General features: G+C 44.0%; 1 protein-coding gene across 23 annotated transcripts in view; it reads left to right on the forward strand.

Annotated features, from left to right (window-relative positions):
* NRCAM (neuronal cell adhesion molecule) overlaps window positions 1-13429 on the forward strand; it is a 77923-nt gene that overhangs the window by 46194 nt on the left and 18300 nt on the right. For 8 of the 23 annotated variants that reach the window (XM_047095705.1, XM_047095713.1, XM_047095716.1 and 5 more), the window contains 5 exons: window positions 848-1073; window positions 1446-1561; window positions 3500-3707; window positions 6355-6477; window positions 7343-7519. In XM_047095705.1, the coding sequence (XP_046951661.1) occupies window positions 848-1073; window positions 1446-1561; window positions 3500-3707; window positions 6355-6477; window positions 7343-7519 (850 nt within the window). Of the gene's footprint in view, window positions 1-847; window positions 1074-1445; window positions 1562-3499; window positions 3708-6354; window positions 6478-7342; window positions 7529-8572; window positions 8609-13429 lie in introns of all 23 variants that reach the window. The other 15 variants (XM_047095702.1, XM_047095707.1, XM_047095711.1 and 12 more) reach the window with 6 other exon arrangements.

The raw sequence follows: 13429 nt of genomic DNA on the forward strand, positions 1-13429 counted from the left end.
TTTGGTTTATCTATATTTTCTGGACTTCAAAAATGAACATATATTCACTTGTGTGATTTTAAAACTTAACTTTGGTAGAGCCATGCAGGCACACCTATATGTATACATACTTGTACATTTATATACATACAGACATGACAGGATAGACTGACATGCCAACTTTTTTTTTTTTTAAGATTTTATTTTTAAGTAATCTCTACACCCAACGTGGGACTCAAACCCATAATCCTGAGATTAAGAGTCACATGCCCCTCCCACTGAGTTAGCCAGGTGCCCAGACAAACCAACATTTTTTCGTTTTTTTTTTTTTTTTAATGAAGAAAGAAGTAGTTCACCAGTTTCAGTCTCTTAAGTAAAATAAACAATTATGGGCTGTCACACAAACAGGAATAGATGAAGGAAACTATTAAGTTGTCCACCCTTGACTGTGGAGCCAGAGTTTAAGAGGTTTATGTGGTATTTACTACTTCAAGACAGAAATTAATAAGCTTTGTGGGGCACCTGGATGGCTCAGTTGGTTAAGCATCTGATTCTTGATCTCAGCTTGGGTCTTGATCTTAGGGTCTTGAGTTCAAGCTCCATGTTGGGCTACACCCTAGGCGTGAAGCCTACTTAAAAAAAAAAAAGAAAAGAAAGAAAGAAAAGAAATTAAGAACCTTTGAAATGTTGATCCCAAACAAGCTTTGAATCTCATCATGAATAAAAAACGATAAAAGGTCCCTGGAGAACATTGTTAATAGCTTGGGTTTTAGCGTTTCAGTTTAAGTCTGGGAATTGAATTTTGTGTTCCGGGAAAAGGTTGCACAGTCTGTTTTAAAAGCTCTGATTTATTTGGCTTTTCTTGTAGCCCTTGAATGGTTTCGAATCTAATGGGCCAGGCCTCCAATACAAAGTTAGCTGGCTCCAGAAAGATGGCGATGATGAATGGGCATCAGTGGTTGTGGCGAACGTATCCAAATATATTGTCTCAGGCACACCAACCTTTGTTCCATACTTGATAAAAGTGCAGGCCCTGAATGATGTGGGGTTTGCTCCAGAGCCGGCTGTGGTCATGGGCCATTCCGGAGAAGACCGTAAGTGTTTGATGCTATTTCGTTTATACTTTCATTTATACCAGTGAAACAGACTTACCAAGGTGCAAGCCAAGGCGATTTTCAGAGGGCGCTTAGATTGGGAGGGACGGAGGCAGCAACGGTTTTGCTCCACATTCCTGAATTTAAACAGCCTGCTATGTAAAAACTAGGTTCAGAATGTTAAGCGTCGCTATTTTAAAAAGGTATGTTATTCTCACCAAGTCAAATGAACAGATATCAAATGAACTCTCAGTCCTTGATAACCCAGAGACTAGGGCTGGGTCACACTTCAAGCCAAAATTGTTTGGGGCATTTTTGCATGAAATTCAAAATAACACTGATACTTCTACCCCCTGTCCTGTTTTTCCCTAGTCCCAATGGTGGCTCCCGGAAATGTGCGTGTAAATGTGGTGAACAGTACCTTAGCTGAGGTGCACTGGGACCCGGTACCTCTGAAAAGTATCCGAGGACACCTGCAAGGCTATCGGGCAAGTCAAGGCCGATTTTTTGTACTCTTTCCGTAGGAACAGGCCGTCAGCTGGTGCCTGGTGCACTTCTCTTGGTCTGAGGCCTTGAGACTTCTGGTTTATCCCTTCAGGCAGGGCCATATCTAAGGACCCCAGCTACAGCAGAAGCAAAACCTCACTGCATCCAAAGTGAAAAAAAAAAAAAAGGTGTTCTCCACTTTTCCCATAGGTGATCTCAAATCCTTCCAACTATTAACATAGGGGCAAAATGGGGGAAACTAAAGTTTAAGAAGCTAAAATACAATGAAATGCACCTAGCTTTAAAACAATACTGACTGGGGTGCCTGACTGGCTCAGTCAGTTGAGCACTCGACTCTTGATTTTGGCTCAGGTCATGATCCCACAGTTCATGAGTTTGAGCCCTGCATGTGCTTATGATTCTCTCTCTCCCTCTCTCTGCCCCTACCCCCCTTTCAAAATAAATAAATAAATTTTAAAATAATACTGACCACACATGTCAAACACACTAAATTGTCCAGAAAATAATGTAGGCACATTTAAAAAAATTTTTTTTAATGTTTTATTTACTTTTGAGAGAGAGAGTGTGTGAGTGCGTGGGGCGTGGGAGCAGAGAGGGAGACACAGAATCCGAAGCAGGGTCCAGGCTCTGAGCTGTCAGCACAGAGCCCGACGCGGGGCTCGAACCCATGAAATGGTGAGATCATCACCTGAGCTGAAACCAAGAGTCTGACGCTTTACTGACTGAGCCACCCAGGTGCCACTAGGCACATTTTTAAAAAAGCACTCAGATTATACTTAAAAATCATGTAGTCTCAGCTGGGTCATTCTCACTAACATCAGTTATCTTTGTTCTTGGGAGGCACAGAAGAATTGATTCATAAAGGTTTTTGATGGATAGGAGAAAAACTGGCCTCTAGAGATCACTATTTGCACTGAATTTTGGGTTTGCCAGATTCTGTATATATGTTGACTTCTCCTGAAAATGGCTTTAAACTTTTAAGAAGAATTTGAGAGGACTTAATAAATAATTCTGGATTTTTAACCACAGTTAGTCAACCCTTGGCTTATCCACCTCCCAAAACCTGTGCCTGCCATTTAATACCAAACAACAAAAAATGTATTTTTTTTTCGTGTTTATTTTTGAGAGAGAGAGAGAGAGAGAGCACAAGTGGGGAGGGGCAGAGAGAGAGGGAGACACAGAATCCAAAGCAGGCTCCAGACTCCGAGCTGTCAGCACAGAGTCTAACCCTGGGCTCGAACTCATGAACCGTGAGATCATGACCTGAGCCCAAGTCGGATGCTTAACTGACTGAGCTACTCAGGTGCCCCTAAAAAAAGTATTTTTAATTAAGTGAATCAGTTTGACATAGTGATAAAGGCCTAGACTTGGGAGTAGAGGATCCACTATGGCTTTTGATTGCCCTGTGGCTGGGGACAAACCACTCAGTTGTCCAGGGTTCATCTGTGCTAAAGGAATAATAATAAAAGCTTCGCTGTGGCTTTGAGGTTTAGATTAAATGATATATTGCACATGAAATTGTATTCTGGGCAAGTATGTAAACATTGGGCAGTAATTTTTACTTTCAGCATATTTTATACAAGTAAGCCACTTCAGTCCTTCCATCATCTTCCTTTACCTTATGTTCTAGAAAGAACTGGGCGGGTATCATGCTGTTCCACTTATTTCCCTTAGACACCTCCCACCAAGCAGTTTATAGCCCAGGCTGCATCACATATTCTCGATGCAGTTTCCTGCGTTATCTCTGGGCTTCCACTGTCTTGCTTCATAATCAATGTCTATCGGTTTTGCCAGGAATCGAGTTCTAAAATGCACCAGGGAAATCCTCTAGGGCACAACCATCAGACTTCAGTTTCATGAGCAGGAGGAATCTCGTTTGCCCTGTTCTGCGTCCCTGACTTCTGTTCTTGCTCTTTCAGATTTACTACTGGAAGGCACAGGAGGGTTCACTTAAGAGAAACAGACGCCACATCGAGAAAAAGATCCTCACTTTCCAGGGCAACAAGACTCACGGCATGTTGCCCGGGCTAGAGCCTTTCAGCCACTACGCACTGAATGTGCGAGTGGTCAACGGGAAAGGGGAGGGCCCGGCCAGCCCCGACAGAGTCTTTAATACTCCAGAAGGAGGTAGGGAGTGGTTGCGTCTCTGAGCTTCTAGAACATATGGTGCATCCTGAGAGCCTCTGCACGACAGAAGAGGCCCCACAAAGCTGGCATAGTGTCCACTCCTAGGTGGCCTGAGGGTCCTTGGAAGGCTTCCCAGTACAAAGTGTTCCTCCAAATCCCCTCTCCTGCCTTAAAGTTTTCTCCACCCTTAGCCCCACTGTCAGAAACCTTGCTAATTTGATGTTGGTTGGGGTCATTAACTTTCTGACCTGAAGTGAGTTATGTAACTTCTGTAAGCCTCTGTTACTTCATCTGAAAAGTATGAGAACTCATGTAAGAACCTAAAACACCTGGCAAGAAAAATAATTCTGTAAGTCGTGGTTTACTTCCTTCCCCAGGGCACCTTCATAGTCTATGCCAACTTTGAGCTGAGTTATGGGGCGCCTGGGTGGCTCAGTCGGTTAAGCGTCTGACTTTGGCTCAGGTCATGATCTCACAGCTGGTGAGTTCGAGCCCCGCATCGGGCTCTGTATGGACAGCTCAGAGCCTGGAGCCTGCTTCGGATTCTGTGTCTCCCTCTCTCTCTGCCTCTCCCCCACTCGTGCTCTGTTTCTCAGTCTTTCGAAAATAAACAAACATTAAAAGAGAAAAAATTTGAAGTTGAGCCGAGTTAGAAGCCTTGACAAAATGGGTTGGGAAGACAAGGAAAAGCATGGCAAGAAGGGGCAAAGAGAGGAGGAGGGAGGATCAAATATGCATTGATTCAGGGGTGGGACATGAGGAGTTTGGATACAGGGACATGGGAGCCTGGTGAATGAGGGAGAGGGGGACAGGAGAGTAAGAAAGATAGGGATTCATGCATTTGAATTTTGCTTCAAGCCCATATTAAAAATGGATTCCTTAGGTCTTTTAGATAAAAGCAGTTTACAGGCAAACCCATCCTGGCTCCTGGTTGAAAGGCTCATGATGTTGGCACCTTCCCAGCATTCTCTGAGGGCCATCCTGTGTCCCAGCTCCCATCTTGTTACAATTGCCTGTCCTTGGTTAGACTCATTGCTCCCTAGAGGTTAAAGACTCCTTCCTCTCTAGGCTTTTACTAGTGAGACCTCACGCGGCTGTTTGGGATGGTTCAGGGAAGGTGTCATAGTAGCGATGACCAGTGAATTAAAGGCTAAGGAAGAGAGGAGGTCTTGTGTCCATAGACACAATGGTGTGAAACAGCGTGTCTCCTTAAGGAACTGCAAGTTGTGTATCCGGTAATGGTGAGAAAAGAGAGGAAGGTCAGCCAAGGAGGACCCGTATCATATTAACCTGTAAGCCAGAGGCTCTTAACCTGAAGACTACAGTCTCTTGGGGGTCGACGAATGGGTTTAAGGAGCTCCAAGAACCCCCTCGTTTTATATACAATATGTGTTTATTTTTCTGGGGAGAGTTTTTGGCTGTCATCAGATTCTGAAAGGGGTGCCTTGGGGAAGCTTAGAACTGTGTGCCAGGAACCTTCTAGGCCCAGGCAAAGGCCACTGAAGGCGCCGAATGGGGCAGTGGCAGAGAGGAGAGCAGGGAATGGATGTGGTCGACCTGTACGAGGTGGAACTGACAGGATGTGGTATCCCAGGAGATGGAAGAAATGAGGCAGAGGGAGAGATTCAGGGTGACTCCTTGGTTTCAAGGAAGAGACTTGGTTCCAAGTCGGGGAGAGACAGTGGTGCCATTACCCGACCTAGGGAAGAGGGTGGGCATGTAGAGGAGGTAGCGACCGTGAGGGAGAGCTGCCTCCGTTTGTCATCCTCAGGAGGAAGTGAGAGAGAGGACCAGGCGTGTTTCCTCTGGTAATTTGCCAGCCTCTGCCACAGGGAACCTGGGGGCCTTCCCAGAGCTAAGGGTCTGCCAGCTGTGTGGCTTCTGCCCATCGCCATGAGATTCTGGGCGTCTGTCAGCTCTCCGGGTGAGAACCACTCTGCACCTGGGCAGGCTGGCTCATGCCCAGAGCCCAGCAGGCAGGGTGTCCTGGCTGCTTGGAGACACCTGGTTTGTTGGAGAAAAACAGCCCTTAATAGCCCAGAACGCAGCTGCGTCTACTCAAAGGTCTGGTCAGAGTAGTTTGACTTAGCCACCCGTTTTGCTTTTATTAACACACCATTCATGAGACAATTTCCGTCCCCCTTTAAAAATACTAGTTCGGGGGCGCCTGGGTGGCGCAGTCGGTTAAGCGTCCGACTTCAGCCAGGTCACGATCTCGCGGTCCGGGAGTTCGAGCCCCGCGTCAGGCTCTGGGCTGATGGCTCGGAGCCTGGAGCCTGTTTCCGATTCTGTGTCTCCTTCTCTCTCTGCCCCTCCCCCGTTCATGCTCTGTCTCTCTCTGTCCCAAAAATAAATAAACGTTAAAAAAAAAAAATTTTAAAAATACTAGTTCGGATCCATCGAGAGGCATGGTATTGCGGAGGATGGTTTTAATGAGCCTCAGTGGAAATGACGAGAAAAAAGAGGAAGAGAATAGCTGAACAGGTTCTCATCACAGGTTTGTGTGAGTGTGTTTTCGGCAGGATTGGGAACAAGGGTGAGTTACAGAAAACCTTGGGGAATGGTGTGAATGTGGTACACTATGTCATTTTAACACATTTTGACACCTTCACAAACCTTCTCGTTGATTCCGTGTTCTCACTGTAAGTCCCCAGTGCTCCGTCCTCTTTGAAGATTATCAACCCGACACTAGACTCCCTCACTTTGGAATGGGACCCACCGAGCCGCCCCAATGGCATTTTGACTGAGTACACCTTAAAGTATCAGCCAAGTAAGTTATTGGGAGAAGGGAAAGGGGGGAATATGGCTTAAAAAAGGAAAACAGAAAAGTAACTGTTTCCTTAAAATACAAACTGGTTATTTCTTTAATGCTGCACAATATATACGTACATACACCTTCCAATGGTATTCCAGAAGGAACTTCATTCACATCATACTTTTTTTTTAATTTTTTTTTTAATGTTTATTTATTTTGAGACAGAGAGAGACAGAGCATGAATGGGGGAGGGGCAGAGAGAGAGGGAGACACAGAACCGGAAGCAGGCTCCAGGCTCTGAGCCATCAGCCCAGAGCCCGACGCGGGGCTCGAACTCACGGACCACGAGATCGTGACCTGAGCTGAAGTCGGACGCTTAACCGACTGAGCCACCCAGGCGCCCCCACATCATACTTTTTAAAGATACATACGCTATTGAAAATCAAGCAACCTGCAGAATGATACAGACCTTTGAGGGTGGGGTGGATGCTATTGTTAGATTAGGTAGGTCTTGTCTATAACTAGAAAACAGTAAAAAGAAAAGGGTAGAAAGGAAAAAAAGGGGTTCCTTTGGTACAAGGTCTCTGCAGACGAGGTTTGGGCTTATCAATACATGATTCCACCTGCCAGCTTACAAAATAAAGAAACGCTATTGCCACTTAGCTGTCAAATTCCCCTAGCTTCTATGGGGGATATATTTCCCCCTGTTCTGCCATATTAGAGGAGCTGTAAGTGGCTGAGTTATGTCAGGCAAAGAATAAATAGGATCACAAAAGTCAGTGTAATCCAAGTCTGACATTTTTGGTTGGCACACGTATTGATGATACTGTTCCTACAGAACTTCACGGGGAATGCACTTTTTCTTATTTCTTCTTGCCAGTCAACAGCACGCACGAGTTAGGCCCACTGGTGGATCTGAAAATTCCTGCCAACAAGACGCGCTGGACTTTAAAAAATTTAAACTTCAGCACTCGGTATAAGTTTTATTTCTATGCGCAAACAGCAGCAGGATCTGGGAGTCAAATCACAGAGGAAGCAGTGACAACTGTGGATGAAGGTAAGCTGGGTATGTATAACGTTCATGTCACTATGAGTGTCACGAGATAAAAATCTGTGACCTAAGTGGGATGCCTTCTTCCTTCTTCCCACGGAGTATCTATCTTTCCCAACTAATGCAGACACCTGTTTGTGATTTCCCACCCTGACGTCTATACAATCAGTTATTTAATTCCTATGAGGATAACTATTCGATATTTGTTTCCCACGTCTGCGTGAAATTTTTAAACTTAGGTTAAAATGTCATTACAGCATTTTGCCACACATGAATTCAAAGTTCAGGGCCATGTTCTTTCCTGTCTACAACTTTGCATATATACATACACGCGCATGCACATACACATACATGTGACATACAGATATGTGCACCCACTGACATACACATCTGTATACAAATAAATAAATGTAATTCTAGTTCTGGTCTTGATTTGCCAGAAAATGATCTTCTAGGCCACATAACAATTTAGATTGTCTAGCAAGGAATATGAAACAGTTATTAAATAGCACGTTTATTTTGTGTTTGAGCGTGGGACTTTGTATTCCGGTGTGCCATCTGGTCCAGAGAAAGCAAAATGGTCCCATTAGAGTCTCTAGAAAAGGAATTAATGCTTCCTTTCATATTTTAAAACATTATTTTGAAAAAAACAACAAAAAAAGATGAGATTCAGTGAAAATTACCAAAAACATTATAAAAGATTTTCTGATTTTTGCACGTCTCTAAATTATAGAATTCCTTAAGGGTGATGTATTGGATCATCTTCCATAGCATGAGGAAATGATGTTTCTACCCAAACATTGGCTTGAAGTCCCCGTTAAGACTTGTTACATAATAGACAGATACGAATAATGCGCCTTAAGTTGTGTGTGGATTTGATTACTGGGTAAGCTCGGGGACACCAACGTATCTCTGTCCCGTGTACCTGACATGGTACACTTCATTCTCCTTGCATGCTTTGGCATTTTAATGAGTGTTTTTATATCGCTTTACATGCTCATGGGTGTGTTACCTCTAACTATATAGTGTCCTGTTTTTTTCTGTTTCCCTTCATTAAAGCTGGTATTCTTCCGCCTGATGTAGGTGCAGGCAAAGGTAAAATAATTCATCTGCATGACTTTATACATGTGTGAAATTTGCAATGTTAAACATGGCGAAGTGCAGCATGGGTTAAAAAAAAAATGATACAAAATGAGCTTTGAAACACCAAACGGAAGAGAAGATCTTAGAAGATCTTGGCTTTAAAATTAACGTCTAGCTTTGTTTACAAGTAGAAAGCCACACACTGAATTCTACTTACACTGTTTCTCAAGACCTGTCCCTGGTCCAAACCCTGATCTTAGCTTCTAGCAATGTGACCGTGGCTGGGTCGGATGGGACCCAAACTGGGCATTGTCGCAAATCCTCCGTGTGGCCACACCACAGGTTCAGGGTTCAGAAATATTAGTCCTGCAGTGGAAACAGCCTGTAAGAACTCAGATCGACCGAGCTGCCCATTCTCACCTGATTTAGCTCTGCTCCTTATAGACACCGCGTACACGTGGCTGACCTTACACTACACCGTCCATTTGGACACCTTCTAACTGGCCCAGGAACCACAGTCTCCGACCACCAGGGCTCGCTCCAAGCAAGTCCTCCGGTCAAGCCCGCATGCTCCATTCCATCTTGTCTTCACCAAACTGCACGAGTCTCTTCCCCCTGGGGGATAGCCAACCTGTACTTTTGTTCTTCTCCGTTTCTCTTGGCTGTCTGGGTGAGAAGGGTTTGTTGGGAGAGTGGGACTCAAATGCCCTGTGATAGGTCTTCCACATGAGGCGGTTCCAAAGATGCCTCAGTCTTTGGCCCTTGGTTATTGGTTGATCTGTTAGCTTTTCTTTTTCTTTTTTTTTTTTAAGTTTTTTTGCATTTATTTTGAGAGAGAATGCGTGCGCATGCACGTGGGGGAGGGGCTGAGAGAGCAGGAGAGAGAGAATCCCAAGCAGACTCTGTGCTGTCGTGCAGAGCCCATCGTGGGGCTTGATCTCGTGACCGTGAGATCATGACGTGAGCCGAAATCAAGAGTCAGATGCTTCACCAACAGAGCCAACCAGGCACCTCGGTCTGTTAGGTTTTTCATGAGCCCGGAGTCCCTGCCACAGGGCACGGTAATCACGTGGCATCCCCTGGCCAGGGCTTGTCTTGGACTTTGACACACTTGAGTGCAAATAGGGAAGAAGGAGACCAAGAGAAATAAGTGCTTTGCCTGAAAATACTCAGGTCTTGTAAGCGTAGGCCTGATACAGATCTCCCGTGTTGGCAGAAATCTGCTTATATTCGTAGCCTTGGTAAATTGTAAAATGTAGATCAGATAGAGGTTGAAGTAACTGAATAAGAACTGTAGCCATTTTCAGTAATCTTAATAATGTCATACGTGTGATTTTAGACTTGGAAGAACAAGGTCGTAAAAATTCAAATGTCCACAACACCGTAGAAAGATGGAGCTCTCTCTTTTACACGTAGGGGCGCCTTGCCTGGGATTGTTACATATCAATTAAAATCCTTGGTTGTGTTACAATAATTCTCTGCTGTGTTCCCCGGTAACCTTCCATTGAAGCATTCCAGAGAAAGCCTGGCCTCTTTCCCCAGGCAGGGGACGTGCCCCTGGGGTTCTGCCTGGAGCCAGTAGCTGAGTAATTGTGCTATAACAGGGCTGTCTGGGAGGCTTAGTTTTCCACTGACTTGCCATGTTAGAAGAGGGGATGAGTTCCCGGGAGGTGGCTGGGGGCGGGGGGGGGGGGGGGGGGTTGGGGGGGGAGGGATTACTCACTGATGTTAATGAATTAAAACCAATTAAAAGAAATTTTTATTAAAATCATTTAGGCTTGGGGCTCCTGGGTGGCTCAGTCAGTTAAGCGTCCGACTTCGGCTCAGGTCCTGATCTCACGGTCCGTGAGTTCGAGCTCAACGTGGGGCTCTGTGCTGACAGCTCGGAGCCTGGAGCCTGCTTCCGATTCTGTGTCTCCCTCTCTCTCTGCCCCTCCCCCGCTCATGCTCTGTCTCTGCTCTGTCTCTCAAAAATGAATAAACATTAAAAAAAATTTTTTTTAATCATTTAGGCTCTACCATTTAGTGTTACTAACTCGAATTGCGAGTTACTGAGGATTATAGAGTCGAGCAAAAATGGAGTGTCAGAAGGATCGTGACGCCCCTAATGTTGAAATCTGATGTATCTCAGATAAAAAGAGAAATAGTGCTTAAATATTTTTTTAAAACCTGCACCTAACATGATTTTCTGCCTTGTTTCTTTTAATAGTGCGCTAGTAAGTAAACATTGCTTGCCTAAAGGGATGGCATTTGCCATAACACTTTCAACTGCTCAAGAATAATTTTTATCCTGGGTTCCCCTTCCTTAAAAATATTTTTTTCCAATGGAAGCATGAATTCTATTCTCTTTCTGTTCCTTCTCCATGCAGGTTAGATAGTCCCTGCGAGGAGAGAAATGAAGGTTCTCTATGATCCTTCTAAATTTTAATGTTTTTATGTGTGTTTTAGTTTTTACCTTAAAAACAGATGAAAAACAGTAAGAGAGGAACCGCTGAGAAAAAAACATGCATGACGTCCTCCACAGTTGGACACATCAGCCTCTACTGCTTTTAGTTCACCTCTGATTAAAGGGGAAAAGAGATGCCTCTGGGTTTACTTTTTTTTTTTTTTTTAATTTCCTTACAGATTTTGAGAGATGTTAATGAAACCCAAGCCTACAAATATATAATTACAAAAGGATTACTTAAACCGAGAAGTAGAGTCCGGGATAATGCAGTTAGCTGTGCTAATGCCATAGCGACCCTTTCCCTCAACAACCCTTAATTTGAACATGGACACACTCTTGAGATCTTTAGGAGTCCTTTATGTGGCTCTGTGTCCTTATTTGGGTGAAGCCTTCAGCGTCTGTATAAGAGTTATTATTGGTTCGCTGTGTCTGTTCAATTTCTGTGTCCTTTTAAAGGGACAACTTCTGTGTCCCTTTTAAGTAGTTCTGGGGCCTGGGATTCTAGGAAATAGATCTGTGAAGGCATCTATAGAAATGAGCCCAAAACACACGGATAATGGATTTGAGTTCTGGTCTCAGTGTTGCTGATGGATGGACACGGCTTTATCCATAGCCTTTTACTTTCTCACCTTCAGGACCAGTCATCAGAACACTTTTGTGAGGGAATTAGTTGGGGTACGGGAATAGGGAGAGACTAACTGGCAGGTCAGGAACCGAACGTGATTCTTGATGTAATTAGCAGCCGACTGTGGTCAGTCAGTTAGGACTGAACAGCGTTGGGCACCGGGGAGCTGGTGACCAGTCCTCTCTGTGGTCAGACTCCCACTGAATAATTACACCAGAGTTGGTCCCACCACAACCAGTGAAGTCAAGCAACAAGCTAAAGAATAAACAAAAATCAGGTTTATTGTTTGGCCTGAACAACAACAACAGAAGGATGATATAGAAGGTTCAATCAGTTCAACAGCTGATGTCTATCTGGCCCATAAAAGGCAGCAGCCTTTTTGAAGGCACTGTGTAGGTTAGTAAGATGGGTCTTGCCTTTGATATGCTGAAAATCTGGCAGGTGAGACTAACAATTTAAAAAAAAGATACGACACTCCTACTCCTTTGGCTGGCATGTCAAGGAAGTTGATGAGTGGAGAGTAAAAGCAAGGAGCATTGGAATTTCTGCACTAAAAGTACAATATCTTCTCTGAAGATCAGCTAAGTGAGGGCGCCTGGGTGGCTCAGTCAGTTAAGCGTCCGACTTAGGCTCAGGTCATGATCTCATGGTTCATGAGTTCGAGCCCTGCGTCAGGCTCTGTGCAGACAGCTCAGAGCCTGGAGCCTGCTTTGGATTCTGTGTCTCCTTCTCTCTCTGCCCTTCCCCTGCTCACACTCTGTCTGTCTCTCTCTCTCTCAAAAATAAATAAACATTAAAAAAATTTTTTTTTAAGAACAAGCTAAATGCTGTTCTGTTGCAAGTATCTCACTGTGGTTCTGCCTTGACACCTTCAATAAATACACCAAGGCTAAATTCATCAGTTCCGTGATTCCAAATTTTTTTAAGAAATTAATGTTTTGCCTGGGATCTTTGTCACTGATGTTTTACATACATGTTCGTATTTACTGTGTCTGGTGATGGATCATATTCCTATCATTCTATATTCCTTTAAAAGGAAAATCTCTCAGAGACAGAGGGAGACACAGCATCCAAAGCAGGCTCCAGGGTCTGAGCTGTCAGCACAGAGCCTGACGCAGGGCTCGAAGTCATGAACCGTGAGATCATGACCTGAGCCAAAGTCGGACGCTTAACCGACTGAGCCACCCAGTCACCCCAAGCATGTAAACTTTTATGTTGAATATGATGTAGCTGGCAGTGAGAAACAATTTCATTACCCAGTTGTGAATTTGAGTGGCTTATTTTAAGAGATTAAGGAAATTTTAAGGATTTCCTGTGGATCGTTCTGAAAGATAACTTGATCCAATTAAATAAATCATAATTATCTAAAAAAATTGTAGTGAACTGAGTCACCAAACTACATATTTTATACATAGCTAGGAGTCTCTTTTGTTCATGTCGGTAAAAACCAAGGGACATGATACATTCCATTGCATATGTTGTTTTCATACCACAGTGCTTAAAACTGTTCTATACCCACAACATGTAAACAAGAGTAATATAGCAAAAGTTATACCTGTAAGTACAAGTAGAAAAGAAGAAAAGTTTTTTCAAATTGGACCTTGACGAAGCAAAAGTCAAACTGACTTAAAAGTAGTCATTTTGCCCTACTGCGTGACAGAATTTTATCAGAAATTGCAGAACATTTACATTTGGAGGGAGCACCCATTATGTTTCACTATTTAATGTATTCCCAAATCAGGTGCTCTACTTACATCTTGGT

Source organism: Lynx rufus, unplaced genomic scaffold, assembly GCF_022079265.1.
Source record: "Lynx rufus isolate CCGP_SWC_20201006 ecotype Redwood Valley unplaced genomic scaffold, mLynRuf1.p SCAF_4, whole genome shotgun sequence".
NCBI classification, from domain to species: domain Eukaryota; kingdom Metazoa; phylum Chordata; class Mammalia; order Carnivora; family Felidae; genus Lynx; species Lynx rufus.